General features: G+C 44.7%; 1 protein-coding gene across 1 annotated transcript in view; it reads right to left on the bottom strand.

Moving 5' to 3' along the window:
• Nucleotides 1–18,658: 18,658 nt before the first annotated feature.
• Nucleotides 18,659–20,032, bottom strand: part of LOC138260987 (myosin-4-like) — an 88,202-nt gene continuing 86,828 nt past the window's right edge. Inside the window, exon 40 of the mRNA XM_069209555.1 lies at nt 18,659–18,801. Within this exon, the coding sequence (XP_069065656.1) occupies nt 18,781–18,801 (21 nt within the window). The 3' untranslated portion in view covers nt 18,659–18,780. The remainder of the gene's footprint in view (nt 18,802–20,032) is intronic.

The raw sequence follows: 20,032 nt of genomic DNA on the forward strand, positions 1-20,032 counted from the left end.
CATTTATTGTCTGCAAGTAACAAGGCAGAATGTCAGGAAAAAATTGTATTTTGCACTTCCAAAGTCTGCCAAGTGGCACTGTAACATATCACATCATCAGCTTTTCCTCGCATTTTAGCCAACAGTATGTTATACTTGAGGATTTGTAGTTTTGCTTTTAATAGTCGTTATGAATTCAAAACCACAGCAGCAAAGTGCTGTTGGCGAGATTGCCAGAGTGGCAAAGTGCGTTATACACAACCTGGAGCCACTTTTCTATTGTATATTACAACTTCCGAGTACACTTCAAAAACTACATGTTTTACACGTAAAATCAAAAATAAACTCTGTTCAACTATTTTGTGAGAGTTCACTCTTTCATTCAACAGAGCTCAAATATTATCATTACGTGGTCAGGCGACTTTCGTAGGACTATAGGAATCTTACATCAAACAGTGTGAAAAGTCTATGGTTCATAACAGCTGTTAGCAAATGCATTCAGAATATATACCTAGTTGTTTCATGTGCTTGGGCAACAGCAGTTGAGAGATCTTTTCTCCATGGAGCAGGTACACTTTTGGCAGGAGGGGTGCAAGCTTCTCTCCTTCGGGAAAACAGACACAGCTAGAGCACTAGCAGCTCAAGACCTGAGGCAGCACTGAGGCTTTGCTTCCTTACAGAGCAGGTACATCGTGACAGTAGCAAAGAAACTTCCCTCTGTTGCAGAAGGGAGCAAGTGCAGTCTCCCATCCCCACAGAACAGATCCAGCATGGCAGGCTCGGGCACGCTTTTATCGCTCACAGAACATGTGCAGTTAAGGCATGAGTGACACGTAGGTCACACAGAGATCTCTGAAATGGGCTCTTGTCTCACGTAGAGGTGGATGAGTGAGTGAATATGTGAGTTCAGACACACTTCGCACTTAGATGATATTCCACATCAGGATTCTGAAAGTCATGCTGCTGTCAATCGAAGAAGTGCTGTTTGTTTAGGTTCTGTGGTTTTCAATGTATTGAAAAGTAGCATTTACCTAGTAGGCTGTTGTTATTTGGAGCAGCCCAGCCAGAGCCTAAGGAGCTCAGCTCTCGACAGGTTCTACTGTCTGAGGACAGGTTTTGAATACTTGTGTACCAGATGCTGCACAACCCCAGCCTTGTCCAGGGCCGCCATTGGTTATCATTGTTGTTATCGGCTCGCAGTCGAAAAGCGAGGGAGGCAGGCAGTGTCTGGCAAGTAAATACACTTCACTGGTGACAGTGGAATCAGGGGCGTGGTTTCGGAGGGTGTTAGGGGTGTTACACCCCCTTCATAAATTAATTTTCTGATAAATATTTGGGTACAAATGCTGTTAGTCGGATATGGTGAGATGTCTGTTGGATTTCACCAGGAATTTTTACACACAGACAAAAACACACACATGCGCTGTCCCTCTCTGTTTTGAAAGTCCACCAAAATATTGGTTATTTTTCCAACATATTGTGTTTTGTCTCTTAGTACTCCACCTCCTACTAATCCACACTCCTCCCCCCCATTTCCACTGCCCCTTATGCTCCCCCCCATGTACTCTGCTTCTTGTATAATGTATTTAAACATTATATGTCAGCCTGGTTATCGGGAAATCTGAAACTCACCCCCACGCCACAATCTCACTGACCAAGCTACACACCTGAGTGGAATCAGTCGCTCCCAGCTTTGAAAATTGACAAATACAAATTGAGTCTATGTGGAAGAAAGACTATGGAAAAAGAAAAAAACAGTGTTGTAGTTTTAACTTTAGCCACGAGGTGGCGCCTGCGTATAACACTTGGGCTCTCGAGTGAAAATGTTCTAAGAGGTTTGAAATAGCCCCCAGTGACTACTGATGATTTAACCATACGTGTTTCACATCCACAACCACCAAAGCAAAAGAAGACAAACACTTTAGAGTAAGCCGAATTTACTTACCTTGTGCTCAAACATTCAAGACTTCTGTTGGTACAATAGCTGTTAGTTAAGACAAGGCAGCTGTTATGAGAGTCAATAGCAAGCATACGCTGTGGACCTGATTCACAAAGCTTTATTCCATGTGTGGGTGTAATGTGCTGCTGTAAATCAGAGAGTGAGTTAGGCATAAGTCACACTCACTCACAGTGTGACTTTTGAGGGTTTTCTTCTTTTGTGCTTATTTAGAACTGAGCGGCAACAACATGCATGGTTTTATATTACTATGCAATTCTATGTCAGGACCGGAGGCTTCGATTATGCTTTCTCTTTTTTTTTACTGTTCCAGACAGCAGCCAATAAAATAACAGTAAACAAAAAACTTCAAAACCCATGAAGCATAGCAACAGTCACATGGTCCAATCAACACACGGGACCTCTCTCCATAAAAGCCATGACCTCGACAGTCACTTCCTCTTTCTTTGCTGCTCTGCGACAGATAAGTACTCTTTACATTTTCTCTCGCATTTATGTAATATTTTGCAGATTGCTTGAGCGTGTCAGCTTTTATTATACCGCTATCGGCGAGTTTTGAGATTCTTTGTGGACCGGGAGCAAACAACGCCTGTCCCGCGTAGTCCTTTTTCTATTTTTAACGTTATGTCGCGCGTGCGCTCGGCTCTTTCTCTGATTTCAGGGTGAAGAGCCGGCGTTTTTGCTGTGACACAACGCTGCTTTGCTCCCCTGCTTTGTGGCCCCTTACTGTGCTCTCTGACGCCCCACAGCTCTGCTTGGGGTTGTAAAAATCAAATAGGCTCTGCCTAGAGTGTTGTTTTTTTTGTGCCAGGCTGCTCCCTCCACACTTTATTACAGAATCTCTCTGTTTTGACCTGGCAGGGGTTTTTTACACTCCCTCTCTGGACCCCCTATGTATACTATATTGCTCTTCAGTCATATAGTTCAGTCATATATATTTTATACATAACACAGGAGTATGGCTCAATGGCATGAAGATGAATCGGGATTTTGTCCTGAAGATAATTATGACCAGCTGGAAATGAACTTGGTCAAAGCCCTTGACACTAGGGTGCAACAATCAGTTAATGATGCTCTGGTTAAAGCTTTGGTGCCCTTTTCGGGCCAGTTTCATTATTACGCTCGTAATCAAGGTTGGATGCCGGGTCTCCCAGCTCCTTCTGAACACCCCATCTCTAAGGACAAAGGGAAACAGGGCGAGTTTAATGCCTCTTCTGACCAGGCTGAAGCCTTTGAGAAATTACGCCGCAAAAGAGTGGGGGAGCACAATTACAGCAGTAAAAAGGATGCTGATACCTCCTCTTCATCTAGCGTCTACGCTTCTTCTGATTCTGATCCTGATGTCCCAGGCCCTAGCAAGAAGGCCAAGAGACAGCCGTCTCCCCCTAAAGTCCTAGACACGAATATTATTCACCCTAGGGCATCCAACTGGATTCCTCCTTATGAGGTGGCTAACTTTGTTCAGTCGCATTTGCGTAAAGCATTTGATAAGGAGGTTTGCACTCGTCTCCGGGCCGAATGTCCCAGACCCGACCTAGATAGGAAGGTGGCAGATACGCCTGAAGTGGATCCCATGATGGTAGTCTTTATGAAAATGTTTTCGAAAGATCCAAAAAAGGGTTTAGACAGAGCTTGGCGCTCTTGTCAAGATAAACTCCTGGACATGTCTGGTCCCCTGACAAAAATCTTGAAGTTGGCCTTTCATTCCAAAGAATTGGATATGGCAGTAGACACTGACATTCTTATTGTTTGGGCACAGAGGGCCATTTGCCAACTCAGCAACACTAACTGTGCTATTTCTACAGAGCGCAGACGGATTTTTTTGATGCGCATTGACCCCAAACTTAATGATCTGTCTTCCTCGGAAGCTGGCCCTGCTGCGAATGGCATGCTGTTTGGTGCACCATTCGTGAAGGAACTGTCTAAATTTTGCTCTACTTACACATCCCTCGACAAGGCTCAGATGTCCCTCAAGAAAGTTTTTAAGCGCAGCCTTTTTCTCAGTGCCGGACGTTACGGAGGGCGTATGCCCGGCCAAGGAGCCTATTCTAGCCCTCAAGCCTATTACCCCAGAGGTCGTGGTGGCTGGTATGGAAAACCAGCTGAGCCCACCTTCTATTCCACCCGTTCTCGTGGCGGACGAGCTAGATTCTGCAGAGGTGCCAGAAGAGGACAACAGGGTGCAATTCAAGACACAGGACATTCTGGTAAGTGTTATTCCAACTTCACATGTAATTTTGGGGGGCAGAGTTAGTTCCTTCCTCCACAATTGGAAACTGATTTCGGGGGACCCTTGGGTTTTTCAGACAGTGACAGGTTCCAGACTACAGTTTTTCAGCACCCCGAAACAAACTCTCTTTCCCACTCCAATGTATTTTTCCCTAGCAGATCTCACCATTATAGATCAAGAAGTGCAATCTCTTATAGACAAGGGAGCTGTGGAATTTTCCACTCCCCATCCGTGGGGTTTCATCAGCCCTATATTTCTGGTCGACAAGAAGGGCGGAGGTCATCGCCTTGTCTTGAATCTCAAAGAATTCAGTGGCTGGATTTTATACAGACACTTCAAGATAGAAGGAATTCACATGTTGAGGGACATTCTGTTAGAAGGCGACTGGTTGGTGCATCTAGATCTAAAAGACGCCTACCAGGCAATTCCTATTTTTGCACCTCACAGACGTTTCCTCAAGTTTCTGTGGAGGGATCATTGCTTGGAGTTCAAAGCACTCCCATTCGGCCTGTCGTCTGCCCCATGGTGCTTCACAAAATGAATGAGACCTGTGGTAGAGTCTCTTCGTGCCAAGGGAGTCAGGTTGATAATTTATCTGGACGATATTTTGCTGATGGCTCAGGACACCCAAACTCCCCTGAGGCATTTGCCGTTGACTATTCAGCTGTTACAGGATCTGGGATTCACTATCAATGTGCAGAAGTCACTATTGATTCCCACCCAGTTGATAGACCTTCTGGGTTTCCAGATAGACTCTGTGCGAGCCCAGCTCATTCTGCCATCTCCCAAGATTCGCAACATCAAGAGGGAACTGATGTCAGCTCTGTCCAACCAGACCGTATCTTTGAGAGCCAGTGGGACTCCTGTCCTCCTCTATTCAAGCAATTTTTCCAGCTCCCCTTCATTACCGGGCTCTCCAGAGGTTAAAGATTCAACATCTGCGCAAGTGCCTTTCCCACTCAGAACAGATTCCTTTAACCGAGGAGGTAATTGAACCATATGGAAGCCTGCAATGGCAGGGCCATATTTGGTTCTCTCCTGAATTTGGTAATAGAGTCAGAAGCAAGTCAGCAGGGCTGGGGAGACCGATGTGGCTCGACTGCGATGGGGGGTCGTTGGTCCCAGACAGAAATGAAGCTTCACATCAATTTTCTAGACCTCCTAGCGAGTTCTTTCGCCATCAAGAGCCTCTCTCCCATGAAGGGAGATTGTTGTATCTTGCTGAAGATGGACAACATCTCAGCAGTGAGATACATCAACAAACTGGGGGGTACTCAGTCCAAAATGTTAGCAGAGATAGCAAAGGAGTTTTGGCATTGTGGGGACGGAGAGCCCGACTTTGATCATATGATGTGGGGATGCACGACACTCCAGAGGGGTTGGAACGCGATGATGTCAACCCTCACGGAGCTGTTCGGGACGGAGCTCCGGCCAACCCCCGCCATGTGTCTATTGGGCCTTAGAGCCGGCGTCAAATGGAGCAGGGTTGGGGGTCGTTTTCTTGACCAGTCTCTAGCCCTCTATAAAAGACTGATTAGGAAGGGATGGAAGTCTCCCGCGCCCCCCTCTCTGACAGAGTGGAAAGGCGATGTCACAAGATGGTCCAGAGCTGAGCTGCAGGTCCTTAAGGCCGAGGAGGCCAGGGGAGTTCGCCAGACCCCCATCGCTTCGGAGTGGGAAAACCTAGTGACAAACTGGGATGACCTAACGAAGAGACCGATAGCACCTGAGGGGGTGGGATGAACTATCTGAAAAGGCCAACAGATATGCTGGTAGGGAAAGGTTCCTGAAACCATGATGGGAGGAACACCAGACGCCCCGCCAGCCTAGACGTGGGGAGGGAGAGTGCGGGGGGACAGGACACAATAACTTTAAAAAAAATAGAGGAGGGAGGGGAACGGAATATAGGCCACTCATATATAACATGAAACACCCTGACAGCCCTCCCTTTTGGAAATTAAGCAGATCCACCCACATAAGCCAATAAGTTTATTTACAGTTTGTAGAGGAGTTAAGTCTGTTATTAGGTCACAAATATAAAAAGTAACAAGGGGCACTGAAAGAACTGACACCATAAAAACGGATTGATTAAGAGCTGGAAACAATGATGTATAAATATTATATTATTACTGAAATGCACAGGTAATTGTGAAACACATTGCAAGCAAAGCAGAACAAAGATGCGGCTCAATTAGTAGAAATGTATAATAAGGACAAAATGTTACTGTAAATAGACCTACATATGTAAAACAGCAACCAGTTAATAAAAATATATTTGAAAAAAAAAACTGTATTGCACCAGTGCTGAAAAGTGGAGGTACGCTCCCTTTCAAATTAAAGAAGTGCGGGTAGAGTACCTGCCCATTTTAAGCACTGAACCTACCAGTATATGGTGAAATAACCTGGCTAGACACCTGCCCCTCTACACGGGAAACAGTGGTATGGGAACGCGGTGTTGTGAAGGGGGCAGGAAAAGAAAAGGAGGACTGCACTTGCAACAATTGTCCATTGTTCAATGAATAATAGCAACTCTGAGGCAAAGAACGTTACAGAACCAGGCAAAATGACAACTTGCCTTATAGGCACTCCCCCTCCGCTAGAGACCATTTTTAGGACGTTTGTTACAGTCAGTCTCCTTTTTGTAGCCTCATGTGATAATACCACAAGGCAGCTGCCTAGACTGGCCTTAAGGTACCACCAGCCCTGATAGTCGGGCAGACCAGAGAGCCCTGTGAGGCAGCTGACGTCTCCACTCTCCGCTCTCCACAACGTGACACTCAGGGCCCTCGTGTAGAGGGGTTTACCTGCAGGCCCTCTGCTAAGGAGGGACCCGAACTGGGCTGACCATATAAACCGGGACAGGCCCCAGACATAGAAGTAGGACTATTTGTTCTCACTCACGGGCACAGAGGGACTTTAGTGACAGCATTCACTGGCAGAAGGACTGCACAGATAGTAAGGACATTAATCTAATGCTGTGCGTTTTGTTCCACTTCACAGCATGTTGTCTAGCTCATGGAAGAGAGAAAGCATACTGCAAGTTGTTCTACGTCACGAGTGCGACATTGTCTGATTTGCTTTGCATCCTGGGACATTTAGTCTTTCGTTTTATATTGATTAACAGGAAAGCCACAAATGGCAGAAAGTAAATGATAAACCCCTTGTTGAATAGTTAAATATTTATGTTTCTGGGGGACATGAGTGGTGTTTAGATGCACTGAAATTATAATTAATGTAATGCCATACTCATATCATAAACGAAAACACTTCCAGTGGCCCTTTTTACATGTCAGAATAGCAATTAAGATTGTGCAAAGAGTGTTTAAGGCTATTATGCTAAAACAAAAAAAAAGTTTCAAAATTAAATAACACCTAACCCTCCCCTATCATCCAGGCTGTGATGCAGCGTAAATTAAGGCCCCTGAGCCTGGAGGTTAACTGAGATGTCATGTACGCCCTTTCACTCCTCTCAAATACCGCTGTGCTGCTGCATAACCAGGCGAAATTGTGCATCCATAGGGTTTGCTTCTGGCTACACCAGGGTTCTTCAAACTGGGGGACAGGCCCCTCTCAAGTGAGTCCAGGGAGAGCACCAGGCTCTGGCCAAAAGAAGCATTATGCAGATAACAGTGCTTAGTTTTAAGCAGAAATACATTTATTGCATTTATAAACAAGTTTTGTTATTGAATGGGTCTCACGTTTACTCGAGTTACAGCTATTAGCTCTGTACATTCCTAACTGGACTTTTCTTGCCACATAAATTGAAAATGAAAAGTAAAACAGTTGACATAAATGAGCCAATTCAAAGCACCATTGGCGCCATGAGCATGAGCGCGGAGGCGAGACACAAAAGGAAAAAGAAGTTTGCTGGCAGTCAAATGTGACGGCAAATGTGAAGTTTTCCATGTAACAGGGTCAGTGTGCAAGGCGGTAACAAAAAGACCCCAAGGAGGGACAAACGTAAAGCATTTACCAGTGATGATAAAGGATTTTTGAAAGACAAGCCCATGAACGAGTGATAGTGATGGGTGTGCGTTGGGCGTGGTTAAAAGTGCACAGATACATTACAACAGGCCAGAGCGGTTGCGCGCTCGACCTAAAATGTAACAGGACTTAAATGCTATGTTTAAATAAGTCTAGACATACTTAAACATTGCCAGCGTAATAGAAGAGTTGTGAAAAAGTCTGAGGGGGCCCCATGATTTTGTTTTTGTCCATTTGGGGGGGCGTGGCATTAAAAAGTTTGAAAACTACTGGGCTACACTGTGATTGTGCAAGGTAGCTTGGTGGAGATGTGAGCGCGCACATTAGTGGAAATCCGCTCGCTCACGTCTACATCGACAACCCCCTACTGAGGCACCAGAGTGAGAAGTGAACTCGGCTGATGCATTGAGACGACTCATAGTGCTGCAGAGTGGTATTTAGGAGTGAAGCGCCATGCTCTTAGTAAAAATACGAGGGGGACAAGTTTTTAATTTATTAAAATGTGTCGGGATACTGAGGCTGTCCTTGTCACCTCAAGCTGGACAGTCTAGCCAGGGGCATAGGAGACAATACATTTCTGGGGGGGACAGGGACAGCCTTGGGGACTTTCAATCAACCCTATACAAATCGCTCGTTGTTTACGAACTGCAGGCTCCGATAAATATACACAATCATATATATTGGAAGTGAAATAGGGAGAAAGGAAGGCATGTTTTCACAGTCTGAAAGTATCTTTGTTATTTACATTCACAAACTAATTAGTTCAAATGTGAAAATAACATGTTGATTAACCTTGCATCTTCATGCACCAAGCAAATAAAGGTAGGAGGGTAAAAAGGAAGAACATACCCTTTGCGCCCCACACCCACCATGCCCTTCGCCTCATGCCAATTGGAACCGCACTGGAGATATCAAAAGCGATTAGGTACAAGAGTTGTAAACTGTGCTCGGAAACCATAGTTCTAATAACACTTCTACTCCTGTGTGTGATCTTGGGCAGCTCAGTCATAACTAGAAGTATTTCAACTGAAGAAGCTCTTGCAGTTACAGGCTATATAAACATGGATTCTCTAATCTCTGTATATACTGCAGTCACTAATTTCTTTAGAAACAGCTGTTTGTGATGCATCAAGTCACTGCGTATAAAGAAAAGACCTTCACTGATTATAAAGAAAGGACATCGGAAAATGACTATGATAGGGTTATTACAGTCGAGTTCTGACATTACAGTGCCTTCTGCCAGAGCTAGCAGCCAAGGTAAAAGGCAGATCAGGTCACAGAGCATAACTAATGCAGCTGTTTAAAGCAAAAAATTGAATGTTGCTTTTCTTTCTTCTGCTCTACTTTAATAGCTTGGAATGACAGAAGCTATGCACTAAGGTTTTAAGTGGTTTGTGGGAAAATTGGTGGTGTGACCATGTATTATATGGGGTAAAATACCCCTTGCGTACATAAGGATATTGCAAGTCACCTTGAAGTTCATACCTTATAAACAAGCATTGGCAAAGCCAATAGGTCTCGCCTATGCAAGTTCTATTGCCTTTGCCAATGTGTTTTAGCCACGCTGTGCACTAGTGAGACTACTATTCAGCATGGCTCAAAGTTAATGGCACAAAGGAGAATGATGTGTCATCGACTGGTGCGGCGTAGTGTCATGGAGTAAGTAGAGTGTCCTAGAATGGAGCAGTAAACTAACTTTAAAGGAACAGGGGTCCCTTGAATAAAATGCAACACCACTCCAATAAACAATGATATTAAAGTAGCATGCAAATGGAATGTTTCATGCATTTATTCAATCAAAATATAAATCAAATGTAGTGGGAAAACATCAAGAGGGGAAATCGAGAAAGACTGGTATTCGGGCATTACACAAGTTATCTGGATGACACAATGTCACCAATTACAAGAAAAATGTAAAAAGTAACCTATATAGTACAGTGGTTTAGAGGAAGCTGGCCTGGTTTGTATTGGGTACCTATGGTACTTACACCTTATACCAGGTCCAATTATCCCTTATTAGTGAAATGTAGGCAGTGTCTAGAAGCTAGGCTCTCTAGGGGTAGCTGTAGCCAAGGCTTATCTAGAAGACATGCAAAGCTCATGCAATACCACTGTAGTCACACAGCACTCACACACATGAAAGAAAATACTCAGTGTTACAAAATAAAGGTACTTTATTTTAGTGACACAAATGCCAAAAATACCATAGAGACTATACTCCCTTAGGAGGTAAGTAATACACCAATTATATACGCTAGTATGCAGCAATAGCAATAAAAACAGTGCAATTAGTGAAAATCACAATGGTTAGAAATGGGCCTTGGGGAAACACAAACCATATACTAAGAAAGTAGAATGCGAATGTCGGTTTCCCACCTCGGCAAGTGTGGTGTGTAGAGGAGCGCTGAGAGTATCAGAAAACACCAAAGGTAAGTAATAGAACCCACCTCAGAGCCCAAGAAAGCAGGAGTAAATCACAGTAACTTTCCTAGAACACACAAGAACACGAGAAAGAAGATAATGCAAGAACCAGAAGATACTTCAAGACACAAAGGGTGGATTCCTGGACCTAAAGACCTGTGGAAGAATGGGACTAGGTCCAAGAAGCACAGAATAGTCCAGGGAGGACAGGAGCCCCTGCTAACCCGAATCAAGGAGCAAAAGAAGAACCTCTGGTAAAAAACAACAGCCAGTACTGCACCCAAGAAGATGGATGCGGGTTCCTAGTTGGTGCAGATGATATCCCACACCGGATGGATGATTGCAGTCTGGTTTGTGTTGCTGGATTCCGCCAACAAGCCTTAGCCCACGCAAAGCTCACGGTTAGCGGAAAATGGTACTGCCTGGGACCAGGAGGGACCTGGTGGACTCTACCCAGGAGGAGGAGTCAGAGGGGGCTCTCAGCAACTCAGAGAGCCCACAGAAGACCAGCCAGTGCACACAGGAGTCCTCCAGCAAGGGGACAAAGGAGTTGCTAAAGTAGGCCCATGCAGCACAAAAACAAAGGATCTCACACCACCAGAGAACCACTCAGGAAGCTGTGCATTGCAAGAAGGAGTGCTGGGGGCCGGAGTTACATTGTGCATAAAGAATTTCATAGAAGGATGCCAACAAGCCTTGGCAACTGAAAAACACGTGGTGAACAGGGTTACTGTCTTGCCTGGGAAGGCAAGCTCTTACCTCCACTAAAGTTGGACAGTAGGACGTCAGGACCATCGGGACCACTTCAGTCCACCACCCGTGATGTAGGATCCATGCAACTCGACAGGAGAGGGGACCCAAGCATATGGTCGTCGTTGCAGAGAGGTGCCTGCTGAAGCAGGGGAGTGACTCCTTCACTCCAAGGGAGATTCGTTCATTCTTCTGGTGCAGGCTGAAGACAGGCTGTCCTCTGAGGATGCACAACCGGGAAACAGTTGCATTGGCTGGCAAGAGCTGAAGATACAATGTTGCAAAAGTTATCTTTGCTTCGTTGTTGCAGTTTGTGGAGTTCCTGGAGGGTCCAGATGCAGTTCCTTCAGTGAGAAGGTGAAGTAAAGCATGCAGAGGATTCCTGCTGGAGTCTTGCAATCTGAATCTGAAGAACCTCCCAAAGGAGAGACCCTAAATAGCCCTGAAAGGGGGATTGGTCAGCTACACAGGTAAGCACCTATCAGGGGATGGCTCTGACACCACCTGCTGGCACTGGCCACTCGATGCTCCCAGAGTTCACTGCCAACTTGGAATCCAAGATGGCAAAACACAGGGACGCTCTGGAGGAGCTCTGAGCACCACACCTGGGGTGGTGATGGACAGGGGAGTGGTCACTCCCCTTTACTTTGTCCAATTTCGTGCCAGAGCAGGGACTGGGGGTACCTGAACTGGTGTATACTGGATTATGCAAGGAGGGCACCAAATGTGCCCTTCAAAGCATTTCCAGTGGCCTGGGGAAGGAAGCTACCCCTCCCAAGCCTGTAACTCCTATTTCCAAAGGGAGAGGGTGTAACACCCCTCTCCCAAAGGAAATCCTTTGTTCTGCCTTCCGGGGCTTGAGCTTCTCAAGCAACAGGAGGGCAGAAACCTGTATGAGAGGTGGCAGCAGATGAGCCTGCCTGGAAAACCTCAGAAGGCTGGAATGGCAATACTGGGGGTCCTCTAAGGAGCCCCCAGAGTGCATCAAATCATACAACCAATGCTTGCAAAAGCCTTGGGGTATGATTCCAATATGTTTGATACCAAACATACCTATGTTCGGAGTTACCATTATGTAGCTGGGAATAGGTAGTGACCTATTTCAAGTACACGTGTAAAATGGCATCCCCGCACTCAGGAAGTCTGGGGAAAATGGTCCAGGAGGTCATGGGGGCACCTCTGCTAGCGAAGGGGTGCCCTCACACACAGTTACTCTGCACCCTGCCCTACGGGCTGGAGGGCCTGCTATAGGGGTGACTTATAAGTGACTTGGTGCATTGTAACTGGCAGTGAAATGGTGCATGCACCTTTCACACAGGCTGCAATGGCAGTCCTGCAGAAGCCTTTGCATGGGCTCCCTATGGGTGGCAGAAGAAATGCTGCAGCCCATAGGGATCTCCTGGAACCCCAATGCCCTGGGTACCTAAGTACCATATACTAGGGACTTATAAGGGGGCACCAGTATGCCAATTTTGGGCGAAACTCTGGGTTACCAGTATGCAACAACCATAATTTAAGGGAGAGAGCATAACTACTGGGGTCCTGATTAGCAGGATCCCAGTAGACACACTCAAACACACTGGCAAACAGGCCAAATGTGGGGGTAACCAAGCTAGAAAGAGGCTACTTTCCTACAAGGTTAGCATCCACAATAATGATTTACAAGCTTTTATACACTGACTTTTACATGAATGACTCAAATAGTGAATCAAGAAGTCATTAGCTCATAGTACCTATGCTTATGCCAACTTATGTACAATATCACAAATTCAAGTCAAGGTACTTTGGCCGACAATATTTCGATCCCCTAGACAAGTATCAGGATCATCCTAAGCCTTCGTTAAGCTTGAGTTAAAAGGGTTACAGAGTGCTTGTAACCAAAACGGCAACGATAAATCTGACTCACGTCTCATATGAGTGAGAAGGCAATCAATGGTGATCTGAATCTCTAATCAAGCACCAATGCCAGTAGTAGAGTGGAGTAGCGTCACAGTGTAATAGAGTGTCATAGAGTGGAGTGGCAGAGTGTCGTAGAGTGGAAAGGCATAAGGAAGAGTGAACTGGAGTAGAGTGAAGGAAAGTAATGTGAAGTGGCATAGAGAAAGTTAGGTAGTGTGTTACAGTGAACATAGTACATTGTTGTATAGTGGAGTGGCATAGAGGGTTGTGCAGTGGCGTTGAGTAGAGTATCATAGATTGAAGTGGCATAGAGTGGTGTGGAGTGGCATAGAGTGGAGTAAAGTAGAATGGAGTGGAATATAGGGAGTTGTGTAGGGAGTTACAGAGTGTAGAAAGTGTTAGAGTTTAATGGAATAGAGTGTCAGAGTCTAGTATCATGGAGTGTAATGTCAGAGTGAAGTGGTCTAGAGTGAAGTGGCGTAGAGTACAGTGGTGCAAAGTAGATTGATGTAGAGTGTAGTGGTAAAGAGTGCTTTGGTTTTGAGTAAAGTGGTGTAGAGTGCATTGGCAAGCACTGCACTGGTTTAGCATACAGTGCAGTAGCGTAGAGTGGTGAAGAGCAGAGGGGAGCAGAGTGGAGTGGCACAGCATAGATTGCAGTGGTTCAGAGTGATGTGTCATAAAGTGATGCGTTGCATGGTAGAGTGGAGTGGTGCAAGGTAGACTAGACTGGTATAGAGTGCAGTGGTGGAGTGCAGTGATGCAGAGTAGAGTGGCATAGAGTGTAGTGGCATATACTACACTGGTGTAGAGTGCAGTAGAGTGGCATATAGTTGAGCAGTGCAGAGTAGAGTGCCGTGGTGCAGAGTAGAGAGGAGTATAGTTCAGTGGCAGAGTGCAGTGTTGCAGAGTAGAGTGTCATAAAGGGCAGTGGTGTAGAGTAGAGTGGCATAGAATGCATTGGTGTAGAGTGCAGTGATGTAGAGTGATGCAGAGTAGAGAAGAGTGGCTTAGAGTACAGTGGTGCAGAGTAGAATAGAGTTGCATAGAGTGCCGTGGCATAGAGTAGATTGCTGCAGAGTACAGTATAGTGGTGAAGAGTCAATTGTTGCAGAGTGGAGCATAGTGATGTAGAGTGCAGTAGCATAGAGTGGTGCAGAGCAGATTGGAATGGCACAGGGTACATTGGCATGGTGCAGGATAGATTAGACTGGCATAGCATAAAGCCGAGTTGCGTAGATTGCAGTGGCATAGAGGAGATGATTTCAAAGTAGAGTGGAGTGCCCTACAGTGGAGTGGTGTAGAGTAGATTAGAGTGCAGTGGTGCAGAAAAGAGTGCAGTGGGACAGAACACAGTGGCATTGAGTGCAGTGGTGCAGAGTAGAGTGGCGTGGAGTTTAGTGGCAGAAAGTGCAATGTTGCAGATTAGAGGGTCGCAGAGTACAGTGGTGTATTGTAGAGTGACATAGAGTGCAGTGGCATAGAGTGCTGTGGCGCAGAGTACAGTGGCATTGAAAGCAGTGGAATAGAGTGCTGTGGTGCAGACTAGATTGGCATAGAGTGCAGTGGCATAGAGTGCATTGGTTTTGAGTAAAGTGGTGAAGAGTGCACTGGCAGAGTGTAGGGGTGTAGTGTACAATGGTTAGAGTAGAATAGCATAGATTGCAGTGGCGTGGTGTAGAGTGGAGTGGTACAGCATAGATTGCAGTGGCATAGAGTAGCACAGAGTGGAGAAAAGTGGTGTAGGGTGCAGTGGCATAGGGTAAATTGTTTCAGAGTAGAGTAAAGAAACGATAGAGAAAAGATAATATACTTCAATATGCTGAAGTATGTAATGATAACAACATAAATAATAATACTTGGCATAACGGCCCAAAATGAAATATGGCTTCTTCCTGTTAGCCCCGCAGTAATCAAGCCCTTCATTACCTAGAAAACAAAACATTAAACATAAATGTTAGAAAAATATACCCTTCTAATAGCTAAATTGTTGTGTGAAAAGGTAAAATCTGGGCTCAATCTCGACTTCACTGTTTCACCAACTGGTGTGATCTTAGGCAAATACAAATATTGTGTTTAACAGAGTCTCCTTTCTAGCCTGGGGGCATCAGGGTGAGTGGGACTCTGTTTCCTCTTTAGATCTTCCTCATTGTCTTGCAGCTCCCCTTGAAGGCATCCTGCAGTGTCCTCTTCAAGGCAGCAGTTGATGCAGACAGTAATCATCCAAAACTCTTTTCTCCTCCTCGTGCCCTTTGTTCTTATGAGCACCCTTAATGCCCACAGCTGTGAACACGACAAACAAAAGAGCAGAGGGCGCAGGGGGCCTCCTGACTCACCTTCATTCTGTTACCATCAGATTGGAGGATGGTCCGTACAGGGCTATCATAAGTAGCGCTTTTGTGCGCTAATGGCCCTCTGAATAATAGATGTGAGAGGGGAAATTATTGTGTCCCCTTTTCCCCCGCAGCTTCGTCCCCCGTGTCCCCCACCCTCCAAAATCTGGGGGGATACATCCCCTGCGTCCCCCACACTTCCTACGCCCTTGAGTCTAGCACTTCATCATGTCTTCTCCCTTCCTCCTCCCTGGTCCCTCTTTTTTAGGTCAAGAGTAAGCGTTCGACCTCATGTTTACTTTTAGTATACTTCTTATGGCTTAAAGCGATTTCATTTGTTGGTTGCAGTGTCCTTTAAAAAATCTTGCTGCTAGTGGTCAGTTTTGTCTTTTTCTCCCTCAATTTTCTCTTTCAGAGCAGTGACCAACTACTGTATTATTCCAGTTTGGTTTCTTTATCTGTTTCTGTGACAGACTATTTTTGTTATTTCTTTGGTGCTCCCCTTTCACTGCAGGTGTTTTAGGCTGGTAGCTGCCTGCGTTTTATTGCAGAATTCCATTCCTCTCATCTCCTCCCATGTAGCTGACATTTGTTTTGTCTTTATTCCAGTGCTGTCCTCCATAGGATAAGCTTATTTTACAAAAGAAACGCCCAGTCCTTTAGCTCACTGCTCACAAAAGCCACAATATGCCCTTCCTGGTAGAATGTAGCTAAACTTAGAAGCAATGAGGTGAAACTGGCTTAGCCTCACATTTCATCTCGAGTCTGTCTCTCCAGGGCCCCTCCTGACAGCACTTATGACATTGCACACAGGGCATTGCTTATCTCCTTTATTGGGGCCATCAATATTCTCAGGCTGCTCTGCTCTTTAAAATGTGAGGGAAGGATGCTTGCAAGACTTTTCTTTCTGTTAAAATAAAAAGAAAATACTTCTCCATCCCTTCTTTCCAATTTCTGTTTAGACGTTTACACAACACAAGGTAGTGTAGTGATCTTCTTCTCTCTTCAAGGGCTTGTAATTTCTGATGTCATAGCCGCCAGTGACCACCAAAACACGACAGGAAAAGACAAAATTATGAGACAGGTCTCACTAATTTATGTGGCAAGAAAAGTCCAGTTCTGAATTTACAATGCCAATAGCTCTAACTCAAGAAAATGCGAGACCTATGGGATTGCAAATGCTTGTTAACTTTTGTAAATCCACCCTGCTCCAGCACTTTGAAGCAATCTAAGGGCAGCATGTAGCACTATTCCAATAGCAATTATAGCTTAACATGAGTGTAGAGGTGTGAATAATGATAGGGCTGGCTTTCTTCCTTTCAAGCTCCATAGAGGAGCACATTCATCCATGCAGCTCGATGGAAAGATGCCAGAATTGCATATTACAGCCCTCATATTACAGCCCTCTATCATTGGAACAGAGGGCTGTAACTGAATGAGGTTTCACTTCTAGTAAAATTCGCAGGGTTGTGTGTTTTTTCTCTGCGATATGTGGACATATTCCGAAATGAAGTAACAAAACAAAAATCCAAAATTTTCAGAGAAAAAAAATAATGAGAGAAAAGATCAGGATTTCAAAAGAAATATATGGAAAACTAACAGGTAATGGAATTATAAGGGGATTATATGTATGTACTAGAGAATTTAAAGGGGCAGAGGGGGCATTTCCCCTTGTAAATAAAATAATATAAGGGGTAAGAGGTTAAGCAAAGATAGGCATGGGATAATCTATCTATCTATCTATCTATCTATCTATCTATCTATCTATCTATCTATCTATCTATCTATCTATCTATCTATCTAGATATGGAAATATATTTATATAGCAAAAGAGAGAGAGGAGTAGATGGAACGGAGGAATCCCCTCTGCACCCCGCTCTCTGTAATTAAAGGAAACACTGCCACATAAAGATTGAAAAAAACAAAATAAATATGGCATTAAAAGTAAATTCTTAATGCAACATCAATGGCAAATGCAGAATTAAAGGGATACAGACATGAAATACTCCACAAGGAATCCCCCGAGAATGGCCGAGTAATTATTGGGACCAAAATATTAAAGTGAAGTGTTTCATATAGTGTCAGACTCGCAGCTCAATTGCTGCTGCCGTTCCTTTGCAGCTGATGGCTGGGAGTATTCTGTGCTTTCTTTGTGCGACTAAGAGCTGCCACACTCTTCCAGGATCAGTGGTCGAAGTGGGCAGGCTCGGATGGGCACGATGTGCTCATACTTTTTAAATTTATGAAAAACTGTTGCCCTACTTTTTATGAAATGACAGCCGTCACGGGATGGTAAATTTCAATAGTGCAAAGTCTTCAGCTTAAATTTAATTCTGCCAGTCTCCTGTGCTGTGAAAGCGAGGGTGAGGCAGGCAGGTTAACAATAAAAAAGCCTTCCTGCCAGGTGACCTGCTCACCTGAAAGACATGCAAATGGGCACAACTGGGTAATCTGCAAATGTAAAGTGGGCTTGGGAGCCAGAGCTGGTTTAACTGATTGAATCACATGAAGGTTTGTGGAGATAAAAGTTTATTATTTTCCACAAGAACTGCAAGAGCGTTACCAGCTGAGCTGTGAAGTGTGCGCCTTTCAGGGCAGTTATATGAAAATAAATGATTACATGCAGTCTGGGTTTTACTAAAATCTATATTTGGAACCAGCGTTTCATCTGAAGCTTTTTTGCACATTTGGTAGCAGTATATGTTAAACAGTGTGTAATGCAAGTTTAACATAACGACTTATATGTTCTCAGTGCTTTCTGTCACAGGATTGGCTTTCGAAGCACTAACAATACACAAGCCACTATTCTCCACTTCACCAACCAAGTCTTGGATCTGTGGCTTTCTGGATACACACAGACCTCTGCATTATAGAGGTTTCATAATGTACAACAGTGCGCAGGCCACTGATTAACTTAGCTTTTTACAATGTATTTTTCATTTAAACTGTGAGTTATTTGATATGTAGGTACTTGAAGGTGAAAGACCACAGAAACGTACAGAATATTTTTTTTACCTACACCATTGACCTCACCCTCACTGACCCCGCCCCCATTACATGCAGCATCACTGTTCCCATTCTTTTCTTAATGCACTTCGACCGCTGTACAGGGTATATTATGCACTTTATTTTAACTCATACAGTATAACATCTATAAGGTACTAGTGACAATGGAGGAAGTGTGCATTCTTCCCGTATCTTCACATCGCTTCATGTAGATTTGGGGCTTATTCTTCACTCTCTGGTTTCTGAAAAGTAGTAGAAATAGAATGCTGTGTTAATGAGATGCATCCTAAAAAAAAAAAAATCTTCAGATTGATTCCCAAGATTGCCGGAAGCACCGTCATTCAAGCCCTAATCACCAGCAAATTTGACTAGTGCAACACACTCTATGCCGGAATATCCAACCACCACTCCACTATCTTCAGACCACCCAGAACCCCTCAGCCAGACTTGTCCTGGACCTTCCCGTGCACCCACATCATACCTCACCTCAGAGATCTCCATTGGCTGCCAATGCAAACTCCTCACACTTGCATACAAGGCACTGCACAACATAGGACCAGTCTGTTTCGACTGCCACCTCAACTTCACCAGCACACCAGACACCTACACTCTGCCTTTCTCTGTCTCTTGCACACATACTCCGCACCCGCAGAACCAGAACAGGAGGGCTACTGCACAACATTGGACCATCCTGCCTCAATTCCCACCTCCACTTTACCAGCCCACCAGATACCTACAGTCTGCCTGTCTCTGTCACACACACACTCAGCACTAGCAGTAGCAGAACAGGAGGGCTGCCCTTTTCATACCTTTCATCAAAAACATGGAACAATCTCCCTCTACACCTAATTCTACTATTCCATAAAAAACTAAAGACCTGGCTTTTCAGCTAAGACCCTGCAGATGACCTGCACCTAGGTACCCCCGGATCATTAGTTGCCCTTTAAAATTCAGTGTAACAAAACACAGCACAACACAACATAACATAACTAGATACTCATTAGTAATACTCGCTGAGCTGAGGTACCCACCTGGACCTTCTGAATTGAGGTGTCTCTACTTTTGAAGAATGGCTTCCCCTTGCAAAAGTAAGTAGCAGGAAGCCAGAATCCACCAACATTTAACCTCCAAGAACATGCTGTTCAGTTTTGCAGCTAACGTGTTTTGATTGAGCCCTGAGTCGCAAGTTCAAAACCTACCTTAGTTTGCAGTTAAATATGGGAATTTTGCATAGTCCTCTTTTCTCTCATCTTCAGTTGTCGGAGTACAAGACAAGTGCATTTATGTAGGTGATGGTGTGGCATCGTGTTATAAGAATAGTGTACATGAGGTCTAGTGTTTTAGCTACACTGTGTGGTGCCAGAGGTGTGGTGTAGTAGCAGTCATGTGTTGTCTTATGTTGTATCGGGTGTAGCAGTCATTATAGTTTTTTACTGTCTGTTACCACCAGGTTTTTTCTGGCAGTGAGGTACA

The sequence above is a fragment of the Pleurodeles waltl genome, chromosome 10 (genome assembly GCF_031143425.1).
Source record: "Pleurodeles waltl isolate 20211129_DDA chromosome 10, aPleWal1.hap1.20221129, whole genome shotgun sequence".
NCBI lineage: Eukaryota > Metazoa > Chordata > Amphibia > Caudata > Salamandridae > Pleurodeles > Pleurodeles waltl.